The sequence below is a fragment of the Chlorocebus sabaeus genome, chromosome 3 (assembly GCF_047675955.1).
Source record: "Chlorocebus sabaeus isolate Y175 chromosome 3, mChlSab1.0.hap1, whole genome shotgun sequence".
Classification (NCBI taxonomy): Eukaryota; Metazoa; Chordata; class Mammalia; order Primates; family Cercopithecidae; genus Chlorocebus; species Chlorocebus sabaeus.
The window spans coordinates 90726604-90747215 of record NC_132906.1 but is presented as its reverse complement, the minus strand read 5'-3'; the positions used below and the strand labels follow the sequence as shown (position 1 = coordinate 90747215).

General features: G+C 36.7%; 1 protein-coding gene across 4 annotated transcripts in view; it reads right to left on the bottom strand.

Annotated features, from left to right (window-relative positions):
* Positions 1-20612, bottom strand: part of MYO16 (myosin XVI) — a 702722-nt gene that overhangs the window by 196250 nt on the left and 485860 nt on the right. For all 4 annotated transcript variants that reach the window (XM_073014491.1, XM_073014490.1, XM_007960876.3 and 1 more), the window contains exon 22: positions 5525-5677. In XM_073014491.1, the coding sequence (XP_072870592.1) occupies positions 5525-5677 (153 nt within the window). The remainder of the gene's footprint in view (positions 1-5524; positions 5678-20612) is intronic.

Below are 20612 nucleotides of genomic sequence, written 5' to 3'. Positions count from 1 at the left end.
CACAGTGCAATCAAATTAGAACTCAGGATTAAGAAACTCACTAAAAACTGCACAACTACATGGAAACTGAACAACCTGCTCCTGAATGACTACTGGGTAAATCATGAAATGTAGGCAGAAATAAAGGTGTTCTCTGAAACCAATGAAAACAAAGACACAACATACCAGAATCTCTGGGACACATTTAAAGTGTGTAGAGGGAAATTTATAGCACTAAAGGCCCACAAGAGGAAGCAGGCAAGATCTAAAATCGACACTCTAACATCCAATTAAAAGAACTAGAGAAGCAAGAGCAAACAAATTCAAAAGCTAGCAGAAGGCAAGAAATAACTAAGATCAGAGCAGAACTGAAAGAGATAGAGACACAAAAAAACCCTTCAAAAAATCAGTGAATCCAGGAGTTGTTTTTTGAAAAGATCAACAAAATTGATAGACCACTAGCAAGACTAATAAAGAAGCGAGAAAAATAAAATAGTTAGAATGAAAAATGATAAAGGGGATATCACCACTGATCCCACAGAAATATAAACTACCATCAGACAATACTATAAACATCTCTATGCAAATAAACTAGAAAATCTAGAAGAAATGGATAAATTCCTGGGCATATACACCTTCCAAGACTAAACCAGGAAGAAGCTGAATTGCTGAATAGACCAATAGCAGGCTCTGAAATTGAGGCAACAATTAATAGCCTACCCACTAAAAAAAGTCCAGGACCAGACGGATTCACAGTCGAATTCTACCACAAGTACAAAAACGAGCTGGTACCATTCCTTCTGAAACTATTCCAGTCAATAGAAAAAGAGGGAATCCACCCTAACTCATTTTATGAGGCCAGCATCATCCTGATACCAAAGCCTGGCAGAGACACAACAAAAAAGGAGAATTTTAGACCAATATCAGGGACCAATATCCCTGATAAACATCGATGTGAAAATCCTCAATAAAATACTGGCAAACCTAATCCAGCAAAACATCAAAAAGCTTATCCGCCAATATCAAGTTGGCTTCATCCCTGGGATGCAAGGCTGGTTCAACATACGCAAATCAATAAACGTAAGCCATCACATAAACAGAACCAAAGACAAAAACCGCATGGTTATCTCAATAGATGCAGTAAAGGCCTTTGACAAAATTCAACAGCCTTCATGCTAAAACCTCTCAATAAACTAGGTATTGATGGAATGTATCTCAAAATAATGAGAGCTATTTATGACAAACCCAAAGCCAGTATCATACTGAATGGGCTAAAACTGGAAGCATTTCCTTTGAAAACTGGCGCAAGACAGGGATGCCCTCTCTCATCACTCCTATTGAACATATTGTCGGAAGTTCTGGTCAGGCAATCAGGTGAGAGAAAGAAATAAAGGGTATTCAATTAGGAAAATAGGAAGACAAATTGTCCCTGTTTGCAGATGACATGATCGTATATTTAGAAAACCCCATCGTCTCAGCCAAAAATCTCCTTAAGCTGATAAGCAACTTCAGCAAAGTCTCAGGATACAAAATCAGTGCGCAAAAATCACAAGCATTCTTATACACCAATAACAAACAGAGAGCCAAATCATGAGTGAATTCTCATTCACAATGGCTACAAAGAGAATAAAATACCTTGGAATCCAACTTACAAGGGATGTGAAGGACCTCTTCAAGGAGAACTACAAACCACTGCTCAGTGAAATAAAAGAGGACACAAACAAATGGAAGAACATTCCATGCTCATGGATAGGAAGAATCAATATCGTGAAAATGGCCATACTGCCCAAGGTAATTTATAGATTCAATGCCATCCCCATCAAGCTACCAATGACTTTCTTCACAGAATTGGAAAAAACTACTTTAAAGTTCATATGGAACCCAAAAAAGCCCATATTGCCAAGACAACCCTAAGCAAAAAGAACAAAGCTGGAGGCATCACGCTACCTGACTTCAAAGTATACTACGAGGCTACAGTAACCAAAACAGCATGGTACTGGTACCAAAACAGAGAGATAGAGCAATGGAACAGAACAGAGGCCTCAGATATAACACTACACATTTACAACCATCTGATCTTTGACAAACGTGGCAAAAACAAGAAATGGGGAAAGGATTCCCTATTTGATAAATGGTGCTGGGAAAACTGGCTAGCCATATGTAGAAAGCTGAAACTGGATCCCTTCCTTACACCTTTTACAAAATTTAATTCAAGATGGATTAGAGACTTAAATGTTAGATGTAAAACCATAAAAATCCTAGAAGAAAACCTAGGCAATACCATTCAGGACATAGGCATGGGCAAGGACTTCATGTCTAAAACACCAAAAGCAATGGCAACAAAAGCCCAAATTGACAAATGGGATCTAACTAAACTAAAGAGCTTCTGCACAGCAAAAGAAACTATCATCACAGTGAACAGGCAGCCTCAGAGCCGTCCTGGCCAACATGGTGAAACCCCGTCTCTGCTAAAACTACAAAAATTAGCCGGAAATGGTGGCACACATCTGTAGTTTCAGCTACTCAGGTGGCTGGCTGAGGCAGGAGAATTGCTTGAACCCAGGAGGCAGAGGCTGCAGTGAGCGAAGATCGTGCCACTGCACTCTAGCCTGGGTGACAGAGCGAGACTCAGTCTCAAAGAAAGAAAAGAAAAGAAAAGAAAAGAAAAGAAAAGAAAAGAAAAGAAAAGAAAAGAAAAGAAAAGAAAAGAAAAGAAAAGGAAAAGAAAAGAAAAGAAAAGAAAAGAAAAAGAAAATCCAAAGACTGCAATTGCCTGAGAGCTGTATTGGTGAGATCACTCCCTTTCAGCCAAAGGGAATGAAAACTAATAATGCCAGCCACGGGACATGCACACCCCTGGTGGGGCTCACACAGCAGAGCATGCTCCTTGAAGATACTCAGCAACAATGACAGCCACCTCTAAAACGAGAAATCAAATAACCTCCCTGGGAAGGAAAGAAAGAGAAGGCCCAATGCAGTGGAGAATGGCACTAGAAAGGAGGTAGGAACGCCTTCAAAAGCAAGCTCACCCACCTTAGCAAGTTACCTGACATCAGCAATGCCTGGTGAGACTGCTGTTGCCAACACAAAAGTGTTTTTGGATAAAATAATTTGAAGAAGAAAGCCCCTTACTGGGAGGACTAGTTCAACATGAAGTTCCATAGAGCACATTGCAAGAAGTTCAGAGTGGCCGGGGGCCCCCATGAGGAGTCCCCTAAAGAAGCTGAAGGTGAATAAATATATACGTATATTTATATATAAGATATATATAAACATTTATTTTTATATAAGATATATAATATATAAATATAAAATATATAAATATATAAATTATGTGTGTGTGTGTGTGTGTATATATATGAGAGCAGCCCTAGAAAATGGTCTATGTGAGAAGTTTGCCAAGCATTGGTTCCATCTGTGATGTCTTCAAAATCAAACAATTCCTTACACCAACTAATAGCAAGCTATTTGCTGAAGAGTAAGTAAAATGTTGATATTACAATATTATCCATCATTCCTTCATGTATTGATCTGAGCATCAGGTCATGATACTTCTGTAAATACTGTTACAGATTCACATACAAACATACACAAGACACACAGCAGAAAGACAAATGAGCCATGGCAAGGTTGTCTGCAAGTCTGTTTCTGTTTCAAGGGCAGTGACAGATGTCTTCTCTGGGGTGAAAATATTCAGTTGTTTGGTAAAGTGGTCAATGTGTATTGCAGTAACTCAAAGACAGGGCCCCGAATCAGTATAAAGATGATGGACATTCCGAGAGCTCACGGATTCTGCTCCAAAAATCAACATGATGTTCGCCAGGGATAAGGTGGTTGATTACTAGCAACATTTTTGAAGTATTATTATTTGTATTGTCTTCAAATTAAAAACAAAATCTTGTGTGTTACATTTTCTGGATGTCTGAAATAAAACAATAAAAGAATGGGGCGATTAACCTTTTAGACTTTGAAAACTTGTGGAAGTGCCTAAAAACAAAAATAGAACCTGGGGAAATAAGCCATAAGAAAGGGATTAATCGGCCGCGCATGGTGACTCACGCCTATAATCCCAGCACTTTGGGAGGCTGAGGCAGGCGGATCACGAGGTCAGGAGATTGAGACCATCCTGGCTAACATGGTGAAACCTGGTCTCTACTAAAAATACAAAAAAATTAGCCAGGCGTGGTGGTGGGTGCCTGTAGTCCCAGCTACTTGGAAGGCTGAGGCAGGAGAATGGCGTGAACCCGGGAGGCAGAGCTTGCAATGAGCCAAGATCATGCCACTGCACTCCAGCCTGGGCAACAGAGGGAGACTCTGTCTCAAAAGAAAAGAAAGGGATTGATGACCTTCAATTCCTTTACTAGTAAAGGGTTAGAAGAGATTGCATGGCTCTAATCCATGTGAAAGGTTGTCGTAGTTTCACCTTCATCAGATACTACAGAGTGCAACAAAATGTACTAGACACTTGGAGGATTTGGTAAAAATCTGGATCAGCCCCTCCCCTCAGGGCCAGGGACAAATAGGTAATCCTTGAAATATAAATATGGCCCATGCAAGTTTTCATTCTGATGACCCCTGGTTAGCAGTGGAAGAGAACACGGCAAGCTGGAGAGAAGGTGCTGGATGCCTGAGGCTTCCCATATACAATTAAGTATACCGTCCTGCCAGTTTGAAGACATTTTTAAACCTTAAGTAATTATAGGCTCTGTATGTCACTATGAGGGCTTTCTGGAGGAAGAGGGCTATAATTTTTAAAAAGAAGAATGCTGACAAGTTACTAGCAGGAACAAGAATGTGTTAATCAGAAAAATTTATAAAATAATTTAGAAATCTATCTTTATGGAAAGACAGACTAAAGAATGACATATTCTCCAATTAGTTGAACGCTGTCTGTTTTCAACAACGTCCACGTGTCTTGGAGATATTGTGAGTAAATCCATATAATGTTTTCTTACATTAGTACATCACAATTGCTGTTTATGTGATAGATTTTGGCTTATATGATAGAGACACAGGGTCAAAATGTTTTTCATTGTAAAGTAGAAAAAATGAACTCTAAACACCTGCAGATGCCATGAGACTCTTAATTTAACTGATATTATATATGTGTTTATACGTTATTCCTGCCAATTTTTCCAAATTTTAAATCTTAGAAACTTTGAAGATAAATTAGCAAAAAAGATTCTGTTGAACTTGTTTTATGGTGTGATTAATCTTAGGTATTATTTTATAAAAAGTCCTTTTTTTTTACAATAAGCACTTACAATTGCCAAAAGGAGAGTTTTAGTGATGTTGAATAAACAGTATTGAATATTTCTATATCAAAATGATCTGATATTTCTTGTCCTTTTAATGAATTGGTGATGCTTCAAATGCCCTTTCAGAAAAAGATAACTTGTGCACCTCAATGGATTTTGAAAAATTACTGCAGAACCTCACATATAAAGATATCTCAAAAATAAGGCCCCCTGAAAGAAAATTATTTGTCTCCAGTATATTTAAATCCATGTATCCTGTTAAGTATCTAATTATATTATATGAATACCTGGAAAAAAAAGTCCAAAACTCCATTCTGGCTACCAGGAGAATATGCTGTTTCCATGGTAACTCCCTCTTGTACACATTCCACTTGCTCGTGGAGAAAAAGCACTTCATTGATATAGTGGTGCATCTTCTCATTGGTCATGTTGACACAAAGCTATTGTGGAGAAAACAAGAAAACATTTCACAAGATAGTACAGCAATGCATATTCACTTGTTCAATGACAGTTTCAGATTGGCAAAGTATTGACTCAGGGAGGTTCCAATCAATTAGTCTATCAAAATAAAGCATTACAACGTTGCCTGAGAAGTCAGTTTCAACTGAAGTCCAGTAATGGACTTGCACATATTTCACAAGTCAAATATATCTGATACCATATCATCTAACTATTCAAAGTATGTTAAAAACAACAAAAAGTATGATTGCAATATTAACTTATAAATGTTGGGTCTCAAATATATTTGAGCACTTAAAATATTTCCAAAAGGAAAATATATTTGAGCTCTCATCAGGAAATGAAGATAAAGCTGGGTTTGCCATGAGATCCCAGAGAAAAGAGAAGCATTTCTTGAGGGACTCATTTCTGATTGCATATTAGTGATGAGTAAGAATGAATGTGGTGGTTCTTTCAGAAACAGTAATCACCAGTCAAATCATTTTATTGTAGAAATTATTTTCTTTATCAGAAAATTTTCCACATTCCTCCAACTGTCAATTTTTCTCTTTGCACAAGACATTCCCACGAGGAAACAAATACGTTATTTCTTAATCTTAAAAAAAAAAAAAAAACTTTTAAAGTATTAAAAAACTAAACCATAACTCAAATCTAACCAGCATAAAATGTGACTTCCCCTCTAGTCTACTATTCTACTTCTCTGCTTCCTTTCATATCAAAACACACACACACACACACACACACACACACACGGCTGATTTCTACTTATTATCTCAAATTCTTCTCTTCCCACTCCCTCTTGAAACCACTCTAATAAAACTTTGGACACCATAGCGCCATCAAAATTGCTTTTGTGGAACTCATCAGCAATGTACGCATTTCTTTTTTTTTTTTTTTTTTGGAGACAGAGTCTCGCTCTGTTGCCCAGGCTAGTGCAGTGGTGCGATCTAGGCTCACTGCAAGCTCTGCCTCTCAGGTTCACGCCATTCTCCTGCCTCAGTCTCTCGAGTAGCTGGGACTACAGGCTCCCGCCACCACGCCTGGCTAATTTTTTGTATTTTTAGTAGAGACGGAGTTTCACTGTGTTGGCCAGGATGGTCTCAATCTCCTGACCTCGTGATCCGCCTGCCTCGGCCTCCCAAAGTGCTGGGATTACAGGCGTGAGACACCGCGCCCAGCCAGCAATGTGCACATTTCTAAATCCAGTGTTCAAGTCTCACATTTGTTTCTCTTGACCCATCCCCACCGCAGCGTAATTTGACTGAGTTGGTTTCTCTCCTTCCATGGAGCACTTTCTCACCTGTCCTCCAGGACACCACACACTCTTGGCTTTCTAGCTCACTGGCTGCTTCCTCCCTATCTCCTTTCCCAACTCTTTATGGACTCTTGCCTGCTCATGTTGGAGTGTCCAGGGGCTCTGTTTGTGGGCCTTGTCTCTTCTCTGTCTACACCCACTTCCTTTGTGAGTTACAGACCCTCATGCTCCCTCATCTGCACCCTAAACCACTATGTTATACTAGACAAAATTTAAAGCCACTTAGAAATATGTAGTGCTCAGTAACTAAAAATAATTACAGATCAATATTTATTTAGATGGAAACAACTGATAAAACATTTGAAAGAAACTTAGATCTCATCTGCGAAGGGAATAATATCTATGATATTTAATGAGAAATATCTTGTATTAATATAAACAAATGCCAAAGCTTTTGTTAAAAATTAACAAAATATTAGCCAGGTGCGGTGGCTCACACCTGTAATCCCAGCACTTTGGGAGGCTGAGGCAGGTGGATCACCTGAAGTCAGGAGTTCGAGACCAGTCTGACCAATATAGTGCAACCTCGTCTCTACTAACAATACAAAAATTAGCCTGGCATGGTGGCGGGTGCCTGTAGGCCTAGCTACTCAGGAGGCTGAGACAGGAGAATTACTTGAACTTGGGGGGCAAAGGTTGCAGTGAGCCGAGATCATGCCACTGCACTCCAGCCTGGGTGACATAGCAAGATTCTGTCTCAAATAAATAAAATAAATAAGAAAGACTGGAAAAAAAGAGCACAGAAAAGAAAGAACTTCCTGGGTTCCTCTTTTCCATGTACCCCAAATCTTCTCCAAGTCTGATGTCATCACAACACCTGGGAAGCAGGAGCTCCTTCTAGATGTTCCGGTCCTGCTGATGGGCACTCATGTCCTCCTTCTAGCCCATATAAGGACAGCTTCCAATGGGCAAGACAAATTACCTTCTTAAGTGACCAGCACCAGGTCACTCCATATTCTCCCAAAGGGAGCTCCCACTTACCCTTAAGGGTGTGGCCAGTAATGTACTGAGAATTACATGCACCTAGATGGAAAAGGGCATTTTCTCAAAGATCCAGTTACTTGGGAGAATGGAAATTTATGACGTGAAGAAGTCTCAGGGGCTAACTTCTTCAGAGAAGAAACAAACACATCAAAGAGCAGAACACTGGTGTGAACACACAAGGGGATGTGGCGTGGGACTGGGTGGATTTGCTGTAAAGTTCTAGGGTTAGAACTTTCTTGCCAGGGTTAGAATGTTGTGCGTAGGTGTAGCTAGCTCAAACATCTTCAGAAACGGGGCGATGAGAGCATGAGAGGGTGGCAGGCAAGGGGTTCCTTGACTGAAGCAGAGGTGGGAGAGCTCAACGTGCAGAGGTCCTTACAACCTGATGGAGTTAGTTTAATGATGAATGCACATGGTCTTTTTCATTATTAACACGACAGGTGGAGAATAACCATATAGTAGACATACACCACACAAAATATTAAAGTAATAGCCATATTAAAATAAGATCTGAATATCACATATTGACATCCAAATCATAAGAAAAGTAATTCTTAGCTTCAGGTCAAAAAATGGTGCTCCATGATGACCACCCTTCCCAATGGTTTTTCTTGTCTTTCTGCCTTCATGGGAAAAGATGGTTTCTTAAATTCAGTGATAAATGAATTTCTGTAGATAGAAGAAGTTTCCCTAAAACATTCTATTACAACATGAAATCTAAGTTAAAAATTAAAGAAGAACCTGCCATGTTGTGGTGGTCCTAGAAGTCATTTTAAACCTAAAGAACTTGAGAGGATTTATATAAACCAGGAGACTCTCCTGATATGGCCTTCTTCCCCCAGCACTCCCTCCAAGGTTACTGGATTTTCTTCCTTGTATATTATTTGCCCAGAAGGTAACTAGAACTTTTCCTCTCTGTCTTCTGGCAACTAGATTTCAAAAGAAATGCACAAAGTGGGAAGTTCCTTACCTTTTAAACTAAGTATTTCTTAGGTAAACTCACACTTCAGTGATCTTTTCTCTTAATTAAAATAGTCGCTTTGGATGAGAACATACCATATAAAACATTTAATTTTAAAGGCGCTGTTGTTAAGGCAAATACGATTTGAATATGGACACAGACCAATAAATTCTGCACATTATAGCTGGCAGAGGGAGGAGTGGCATTCAGTATCTAAATATCATATGAAAAATATTTTCTTTCTTGTAACTGATACAGTCTAGCACATTTATCCTCTTGAATTATTCCATGAAAACCAAGTGATGCCAGGCGATCCAGATCTTCATGATCAGTTTCTATGTTTATCTTATCCTATAAATCTCCAGTAATGGTTTTGGAAAGAAAAACCATTTTCCATGCAACTATGTAGCATCTGTCCACAATTGCATCCCTACTATTAAAGTAATACATCTGCTTGTCACTTTCATTTCAATCATAAATAAAAAATAAAATTGTTAAAGAGAAATAAAAACTGTTCAAACTATTTCACTTTGCTTCAGAAATAATATTTTGATGCATTCCTTTAATAATTTGTTAAACTCCAATAATAAGACAATTTTGTTATAAAGGAATAATAAGTGCTATGAAATTATTAAAGTTTGGGGTGAAATATTTACTGAAAATGTACAGAAAATAAATGACTTCTTTTATGGAATGAAACCATTGGAAAATATTCTTTGACTATATGATATATACAATTGTAACTTCTCAAGTTATTATTAAAAATACATTGAATCATCAAAAAATTAACACAAATAGATCCGTCCTTTACCTCAACAATTTGACTGTTTATGGATAGTGTGCTTAAGTGGAATACATTTTAGGGAACAAATTGCTGAGAAACAAATGTTGAATCCATGAAATAAAGTAATGTCTATTACTGTGCGAAACGATAAGAAGTTTGATAAAAATGATTCCAAATTTTAAAAAATCAGTGACTGATTATTTACAAGACATACCCACATTATATGACATTTTGTTTTCCTCTCATTTTGAGATTGTCTAATTGAAAATACTTAGATGGACATGGATGACTCTAACATATTTCATACAATTCTTTTGTTATTTTGCATTCAGAATAGGTTGCAGCTCTGTAGGTACAAAAATTGCTTTCGATCATGATCTGAGTGTATCCTCCTGGCCTTGACTGCCTTACAGAACACAACCTCTGTTGTGTTTTGACTGACCTGAGGCTTCTCATAATAGAAAACAGATACTGTAATTGTTTTTTTCTTACTGATATTTTACTGAGTTGAATATTGGCTTCACTGAATTGATCCCCTGGTTTAATCAAAACAGTGAAACCAAGTGTGAATGTAGATGAAACCGTGGCAAATACAAGGATGGGAAGAAGCGAGGTCTCAGGTTTCTTCCTTTTTTCCACAAAGGTCTAAAGCAATCTACCGAACTTTGGATAACAGAAATGGATGTGGCCTGTGTCTTTGGATAGAGCAACCCAATTTATTCCTCTCCTAGTCAAAATGATTGATAAAACCTACAGCTTCTCTGTTGGACTTCTAGCATTGTTAAGCTTCAGCATCAGCTGTGAGTTCTTTTTGTGGCATAGGGTGATCTTTACAATACACCTGAACCTTTTATTGAACCTCATGTTCTTTGTGTTCTAGGGGGAAAAAAATCTTAAAATAAATTATTGAAATCCCATAGAGAAAATTCCAGCTTCTTGTGTAAAACCGAGTAGCCTGTGGACTGATTTCCAATTTGTACCTTTTATTACGAAGGTGCCTTCTGGAACTGAATCTATATTTGTGTTTCCAACAGCGGAGAGTGATGTGGAGTGGTAGTGAGTCACTGGAAACATATGTAGTTTAAAGTAGAATGTTTTTCAAAATAATTTTTGCGTAATGTGTCCATTAAAATGTTTTACTTAAAGTTTGCCTTCATTCTAAACTGTTCAAAGCACTCATTGTTTGAACCAAAGTTAAAATATAGAAGTACTGTGGCATGAAATTCAAAACCACTAGAACATGTAGCTAAGGTTAACAATAGGAACATACTCAGTATCAGATACCTCACTGAAAATTTTAAAAATGTACCCTACAAACCAAATGGTTTTGCCAAAGTCGTGGATAAAACCTTATTCTTCATTTATTTTCACTAAACTCTGCATGTGTATGTGAATGTGCATATGTGGGCGTGTGTTCCACACAATCAGAGAAAGATAGAGTGAAGATTTTTACAGGCAAATCAGTTCGTATACCTAGAAGCATAAATCTGCATCAATCATTGGCATCACTGGCTTCAATGCAAAACAACCATTACTTTTTCAAATCTACCTATTGTAGAGTTGTTTTGGGGTTCAATTAGATCTCCGAGTATTCCTCAGGGTAGACGTGAATGTGGGTGAAAGCTGAGTATTCATAAATGCTCATGAATAATTACCAAGTAACCACTTAGATAGTATTTGCTCTTCTCTAATTAAAATACATGCTTTGTACATGAAGTGCCACTGCTAAGTGGTTTACTAATAAAAATTATGCACCCCTGGAACACACTCTTTAGGAACGGAACCTTACTGCTTATCCAGATGGCTCATCATTTGTATTAACGACAAACAATTTCTTGAGTAAATTTTCACCAACTGTTCTCCCTTTATTTTTATTACTCAGTGAAACATATCTGAAACAAAAATATAATAGAGCATGGCATATACATCACATAATTAAAGTAGGAGATTAATTAAAGCTGACTCCAGCTGAAGGCAGAGCCCCGGGCAGTGATTCTCAATTCTCTCTGCACATTGGAATTAACTGAGGAGCTTTCTAAGAAAGGCTAATGTCTGTGCTTGACCCCAAACCAATTAAATTGGAGTGGGGTGCAGGCATTGAAATATTTAAAAAGCTTTCCAGGTGATTCTAATGGGTAGACATGGTTGAACACACTGAGACAGATCATAGAACTAAGAATGCACTATGCATTAACTAATTTACTCATTAGTTTATATATATGTGTATATATAAGATATTAACGTGTATATGTTCACATAAGACAGAGAGAGAGAAGGAATGGTGTTAGATTTAGATATTCAGCATTCCTGAAATATGTTCAGCAGAACACTAATTGTATGAGACTTTAATAGCTGTTGTCTAAAAACCCTACATAAGCAGAAACCCATTGGGGAAACAGGGAGTTAAGTTAATAGGCTTCTCTGCAGGACTTCTTGGGGACTTGAACACGTCAAGCGTACTATAAACCTCAACTATTTGAAGATTACCTCGGGGCTCACCAGAGTGCTCCAATTGGTTCTCCGACAAATCAATTATCCCTGATTTCCATATATTGCCTATGAAATGGCAGGTCCAGGAGGTTGGTGAGGCGACAGCATCTCTGTTGTTTATTTCAGTTTTAAAAGTCCAGTTTATTTTTTCTTCTTGGAATCTATAATTGTAGAGGCCTTTCTTTCCTACCATTCTTATTTGGGAAAGGTCATGTTTCCTCTTTTGCTAGCACCATCACTCTTACCTTGATAGAGGATACCACCTCTGCTGATAAGCTGATCTTATTTTAAAAACAGAGGACTTGGGGGCTTGGTAGTCACTTGGTAGCCACAACAGAGAAGGGCTGCTTTCTTTACCAGAGCCCCGTATCAGGACCTGCAGTCAACACCCAGGAAGTGAACTGGGCACACATTCGCTACCACCAACAGCTCCCACCTGGCCCAGGCTGCCACATTTGCTTTTGTTTGTATTTCTTTTTTTACCCTTCTATTTCCTTTTCCTCTTCTCTTCTTTTTTTAAATTTTTTATTTTGTTAAGTTACTATTTCTTAAAGGAATCAATCATCTTTCCTTCTCTGGCTTCCCTTATATATTTTAAAAATAAAGTATGTATAACAAATTTTAGGCAAATATAAATTTCAGTTACTTCACATGTATAAAGACATTGTTTTACATAAATAAAAAACGCTTTCTCTTTTTACAACATTTATTTTATTCTGTTACTAAGAACAAAAAAAATCTAGTATTTTGATGGGTTTAATTCATGACTATATTCTCCTTTAATGTAAATAATTACTACTTTGGGATTTGAAGAATTGGTCTTCAAAAATGGGTCTATCCGCTATAAACTAACTGGCTAAATTTATTGACAAACCTGATAATATGCTAAGATCAGGACTGAAAAACACAAATTAAAAAAAATTATTTTTAGATATTTGGTATGATACCTTGTACGTAAAATATATCCCTCAATTTAAATAGAAGCCATGCCTAAGAGTTAGAAACATAACGTCTGGTTAAAATGCTCTTATTTTAGAGCTTTAGTCACTCTATCAAATTGCTCAATGATTTTTTTTTTAAAGTTTGTTTTCTTGTTTAGTAATAAACCTCTAATCAATATGCTTTTTTCACATAAAATTATTCATATAGTCTAAAACCAAGGATTAATATAAAATTTCTACCAAAATAATAAGCCTTTTTCAAATAGTTGTAATTATTCAGAATTAAATGCAAAGTTCAGAGGTTCTGAATGACGAATTGACAGCATGGCCTGTGCTGGATCACCTCCTGGCGCCTCACACATCGGCCTCTGAATTCCCACTGCGCCTCATAAAACTTGTGGGGATAACTCTCAATTTTCTGAAAGAGCTGTTGTAAGAGTTAAAAATTATATACAACAATAATCTGACTAATAGTAGGAGCTCAAGAAATTGTAGCCATTATCAATTATTAGCACAAAACTACATGAAAGCATTTTCCTAGTTTAGGTATCTGGGATTGGAGCTTTATAGCTGGACAGCCACAATGATTAATTTAAGCCTTTTCCTGGTCAATAAAATAACTCAATTCACTCTTCTGTAAAGTAATCTGAAAGATGTTTTTAAATGCATTAATTCTCCTTATTAAGCTTTGTAACATTTCCTTTTAATCATCCTGGTACTCTACAATGAAAAAGATACACCTGCATTATGTAACTTATTTATTTATATTAAATGGATTTGGTGATAAATTCCATTATGTAAAAAAAATAATGGCACATAAAATTTATGAAGAGTTTATTGTTTCTACACAAAATAGAATAAATAATATTAAGTCCTAAGAGAAATATTTATGAAGAGTTTATTGTTTCTACACAAAATAGAATAAATAATATTAAGTCCTAAGAGAAATACAAACAAAAGGGGCATCAAGTGAAGTTTAGAAAATATATACTAATAAAATTTTAAGTTTAGCTTTAGAAGAACTTTTGGAACTGAAAATAGCTCAAGTTATTAAACCTGAATTCAGACCCTGGTTTTGTTAGAACTTCTATGAGCTACTTAAATTATTTAACCTCAGAGGTAATATTACTTAATTTACAGAGATTTTGAGGGAAAAATCATTAAATGTATAGTTTGTATGCTCAAAATTCTTAATTATGTTGCCACTACCCATTTTATTTCTCTAAAACAAGTTTTTGAAGACTGTTATTTAAAGACGACCAATAATCATGCTATCTACAAACACAGAATCCAGTGTCATTGTAAGAGGTATATTATACTAGCATCTCATTATTTAATTATTCTATTTGTTTTTCTGTAGAAACCTGAATAGCATTATGCTAGGGTTCTGATATGTAGTGAAAATAAACGCATTTTCTTGTTCAAATTTTTAAAAACATCAGATCAACAGCTGGTAAGTCCCTGAAATGATTTTGGAAAGTTCAACATCATTGTGAAAAGGAGATACACAGAGTAGAAGATGCTTTAAGATAGAGGTAGATATTTAACACATGTATGATTTTGAAATCTATGTGTGAAACAACTGAAAATAATACTTTATCATATTTGTGTATCAACTGATCAGTGGATAAATCCATATTGATATCTAATAGTGATCACATGATACAGTGTGAGTAAAATTATATAGATCCTATCCCATACTTAGACCAATATAGCAGCCTTTCCCCATATAAGCATCCCACCAGTCCTTTTCCCATGATGTCCAATTAAAATCAGTCCTTCATCATCAAGAGGTAGACTCAATTTACCCTCCTCCCTGAACCTGGGCATGCTTGTGATTGCTCCAACCTATAGAGGAAGTAATGCTATGTGACCTCTGAAGCTCGGTTATCAAAAAAGCATCCAGCTTCTATATGTGTTTCTCCTTTGGGGAAGCCACTCTAGAAAAATCAGCCAATAAACTGCAAGAAAGCCCCAACTAGTGTGTGCATAGAAGCCACAGGGAGAGACCAACATGGAGAGACCAACGTGGAGAGACTCATGCAAGGAGGAACTGAGGCCCCCAGCCAACAGCCAGTGTCACCCTCTACATTCGTGATTGATGGAAGCTTCACATGGCATTTGCCTCCAACACTTCAGTTATCTAGCTAAGGCTCCAGATATGATGGACCAGAAACAATCTGTCTCTGTATACCCTGTTCAAATACTTGACCCAAAGAATTGGTGAGCATAATAAATGTTTGTGTGTGTCATTAAGTTTTCAGGTAATTCATTATAGAATCATAAATGCTGCAACACTAAAAAATATGTAGGACTGGAAAAGAGAAGAATTGGTGCAGAAGTGGGAACATATTATCTGGCTAGAGAAAATCTAATTTATAAAAAAGGAATTTGCCCTTTTAACATTTGTACCGTACCTGCTATACCATAATGTCCATGTAAACTTTAGTGCCTAGAACAGGGTCTGGAACTTGGGGCATATACAGTATATGTTTATTGAATGAATGATTACTGATGCAACTAAGCCAGAAAAATGAAACCTACCAGATACTGCTAGCACGCACTTACAAAGCACAGACTGTAGCAGCCTCAATTTTCTCATCTGTGAAATGTGAAAACGCACGTGAAGAGTATGTGGGAAGAGTCCAATTAAGAGAAGTTAATTTACTACTCCATTTTTCTTCTATCATCTCTAGCATTATGATTTCACAATGAAGGGCGTTAAAATATTTCTTGAGGTTGAGACTGCCAAATTATATCATATCATTTCAGAAAACTTTAGAAGTCAAAGTATCTCCATTTTTCCACACTCTGAGCACAGAGGTCAAGCCCAGGTCATCTGAAGTGCTCAGTAAATCTCAGCTGTTAGAAAACAGTCTGTAAGCAGGGAAATGATTTGAATTCTTGACGAGTCTGATGAAATCGATTTAGATAAAGCCTGGCTTGAAGATAAATTACATATCACAATATATTTTCTTTTTTTTGAGACAGACTTTCACTCTTGTTGCCCAGGCTGGCGTGCGGTGCCGCGATCTCCGCTCACTGCAACCTCCGCCTTCCAGTTTCAAGCGATTCTCCTGCCTCAGCCTCCCAAGTAGCTGGGAAAACAGGCACCCACCACCACGTAGGCTAATTTTTGTATTTTTAGTAGAGGCAGGGTTTCATCATGTTGGCCAGGCTGGTCTCGAACTCCTGACTTCAAGTGATCTGCCCGTCTCAGCCTCTCAACATGATGGGATTACAGATGTGAGCCACTGCGCCCAGCCTATATACATCACAATTCTATCTTCTGCAAAGGGAGCTTTTATTTTGAACAAACATGTTCTGCCTCCAATTCTTCAATTCTCTAAATTCTTCCAGCGTTTTTCTTTTTCTTTTTTTTTCTTTTTTTGGCATGGTCTTGTTCTGTCACCCAGATGGGAGTGCAGTAACACAATCTCAGCTCACTGCAGCCTCAACCTCTCAGGTTTAAATTATATTCATGTCTCATCCTCTCGAGTGGCTGGGACTACAGGCGTGTGCCACCACGTGTGGGTAATTTTTGTATTTTTCGTGGAGACAGGGCTTCACCATGTTGGCCAGGCTGGTCTCAAACTCCTGGTCTCAAGTAATCCACCTGCCTTGACTTCCCAGAGTGCTGGGATTACAAGCACAAGCCACTGCATTTGCCATTCCAGCATACTGTTGATATGTAATTTTACTAGACATCATGACTTTAAGAGATCACTACATGGCTTTGCATGTATGTGTTTAGTGGGAGAATGTAGGGAAATTATTTGTAGGTTAAATTATTTGTTTCCATGACTTTGCTTGTTGGTGCAGAACTACAGCATGCAGAGCTCTGTAATAACATGTTTAGAGAGAAAAAATGCCATCATTTATTATAGTAATACTTATCTTAAATTTTTCTCATTGATTTAAAACAGCATATGATGAACTATTTTAAACATATACAACAATGAAGGGAATAATGTAATAACCTCCATGAACCACCAACTAACTTCAACAATCATCAATAAGTACCAACCTATGGCCAATTCTGCTTTTTCCATTTACTTATTGCCCTCAACGGTGGACTCATTTGAAGCAATTTGCAGACGGTATGTCCTTAAATCAGTAAATACTTCAGTATAAGTCTCTGGGATACAATAACTTAGAGAAACACATTTTTTAGTATCTTTATCATACATAATCCAATAAATAATAATTTTTAAAAATTTCATTAACTGTCCAGATTTCACATTACTTTAATTATAACTTTTATACATAATTTAGCACATTAGGGCCCAAGAATGCCCACACATTCAGCTGTTGTACATGTCTTTAGATAGCTTTTAATCTACAGGTGCCCTCCTTTCACAATTTTTCTCCGCATTTTGTATGTTGAAGAAGTCGGTTGTTTGTCCTGTACAGTTTTCCACACACTGAAAAGTACTACTGGAAGTACCAAACTACTGCTGAGCTATGTCAACTATATTTTTTACACTAGTATTGTACTTATTACTAGAAATAATTATGAATAGAAATGATTTGCTAATTCTGCTATGGTCTGAATGTGTTCCTCCATAATTCCCCAAAGTGAAGGGATTAGAAGGTGGGGCCTTTCGGAAGTGATTTAGGTCATAATGGCACCACCATCCCGAGTGAGATTAGTGCCCTTAATAAAAGAAGCCCCAGAGAACTGCCTTGATCCTCCGTCATGAGCGGATGTGGCAAGAAGGCAGCATCTATGAAGCAGAGAGCCCTCACCAGACATCAAGTCCACTGGCGTCTTGATCTTACATTTCCTGGCCTCCAGAACTGTGAGCAATAAATTTCTGCTGTTTATCAATGACCTCTTCTAAGGTATTTTGTTATAGCTGCCTGAATTGACTAAGATGAAGTCAGAGAAAATGGGATTAGAATTTCCTATTAGCTGAAGTATCTCATCTTTTAGATGAGAGTCCATTTAATCTTTTGGAGCTACTAGAAGAGACTGAGGTTGGAAATGCTGAAGTTTTAGAGTATTTCTTAATATCTCCTCAAATGTGTCCCTACTCTAAACCATTGTCAAGCTTCCTGTGGAGGAACAGTTATCGAGAAATACATACATTTATTCCTGAACAAGAAGAACCACTATGAAATCCACCATGAAGACTTTTTTCTTATGAGTTTATTCATCTTTAAACTTCAATTCAAAACATGCTTGTTGAACTTCTATCCTATACAAATAGAACTCTGCAGGAGTTGACATTCAAGTGAAGAGCTGATGGATGGGTCGATAAGCTCAAAACAGAATAAAATACATATTATTAAAGCACTAATATTCTTCTAGGTTTGATTCTGAATACAGCATTGATTTGTTAAGCATTTTGTTGCAAGTTTGTAGTGAAATAAAAGACAAGAAAGTCCAGCTTCTGTTAGCAACACAGAAATCTAAAATGTATCGCTCAAACCAATGGTCTTAAAAAAAATTACATGCAAATTTGCACTTGTCAAAAGATGAGACTTGTACTTATCATAAGATGAGATTTGCACTCATCACAATGTAAATAATTTTATTCTTCTAAATGACTCCTACTTGCTTTTGTACACAATAGCAAACTGGTTAAAAATTATATATATATATAATATATATACATACACAATTATATATATATATAATATATATACATACACACACACACATATGTGTGTGTGTGTGTGTGTGTGTATTTCAATTTCTTTTTCAAAATTTAAGTCCCAGAATTGTTCTTGAGATTTTTACACATAAATGCCCAAAGGTAGCTTTTGGCATTTAATAGAGACTGACTCTTTAGATGTGAAAAAAAATTCCATTCCTATTATACAGAAATCTCAGGCTGTAAATGTATTTCAAAATAAATCATAAAAATATTTAGCAAAAGAAGTTCTAATAAGGGATTTATATAATTGTAGTAAAATAAATATGTTTCAGTAAGAAAACAACTTAAATGTTTTGCACATATTCATCATTAGCACTCTCTATTGATAATTATATGTGGGTATGGAGCTGCAGCTTGTATGGCAAGTCCCCTAGTAGACTTCAGAGGTCATCATTCCATCTGTAATTTCTACATGTCGCTTACCAGGAGACGGATAAAGCAGGGAATCTCACTTCAGACATGAAAGCTTGCCTGTTTTCTAAGATAATAACCTAAGGAATCTCTACTGATGCCAGACAGCTTCAAACCCTTGAGCTGAGAGATGCACCTTCATAAGCACCCTGCAGACCCACATATATTGTCATATATTCTACTGGTCACACTTAACTGCTTTCTTATGTTCATCACTACTTTTCTCACAATAAGCAATAAAAATAAACACATGAAGTCTTTCCTTCTCTATTCATCCACAGAAAACTATGAAAGGAAAAGAGATCTATGGCCTCTATAGTTCTAGTTCAAACTAGACATTTTGTAAAGTTTTGTAAAGAATATGGTTCATGCTGACTCACCCTGGATTAGGTAAGTCAGCATAATTAAGATCTAAACACAGGATGATACAGAGCTTTTCTAAAAATAAAACTGGCCAATTTTTAAGTTTTTAAAGTGTTCCCATTTGCGACAGTGATGGGTAGGTATCCATCATTTCTTAGTCATATACAGTATGAGACTAACTGACACGAGAACCTCTGTTGAATCATGTTTAATCTCGGAACTCTGTAAGTCTATTAACCTGATTTTACAAACAAGTAAACCAAAGTTCACTATAGAGTCTTCATCTTGGCCAAGAAATCGACACTAGTAAAAGTCACAGACTTGCATCTCAAACACGTTCTATTTAATTGTTTATCCTACCACACTACCCACGTTAAGAAAATAAAGCTAAACAAATTACATGGTTATGAAAATTCCTCCCAAATGCTATGGAGTTGTAATTCTTCCTGTACTATAATATAGCTTGGTTTTCTATTTTTTCATGTTTACCTTCCTACAGGTTGACTTTACCCCTCTGTTTGATAAGGAGAATTGTATTTCTACTGCCTTTATTAACACTTAGTTTTTAGGTATACTTAATAAAACTATTCATGCAGTGCTATTAAGATGCCTAAATAATTTAATACTTTCAAAATGCCCCAAATTATAGATGGATTAAAAACAACCCATGCCTCTCTAATGTATTTTTATGATTTTCCAATAGTCCTATGTATGAATGTCACATGGAGATGAATCTACAAATAACATCACGTAGCATAATAGAGCACTTCCACTCTAATGTTTGGCCAGGGTTTTTGAAAGTCTTCCCATTATTTCAAATATTCATTTTCTCCCTTCTCTCTGACCTAGTTGAAACAGCATTTCCATTAGCACAACTCTGGTCTTCATCTTGCATTGTCTTTTAAAACAAGTGATTCTGCTTTCAATGTGTGACTACACCAGTTGTTTACAAGATTACATAAAATGATTAATATACTGATAAACCAGAGATATTAATCTTAAAA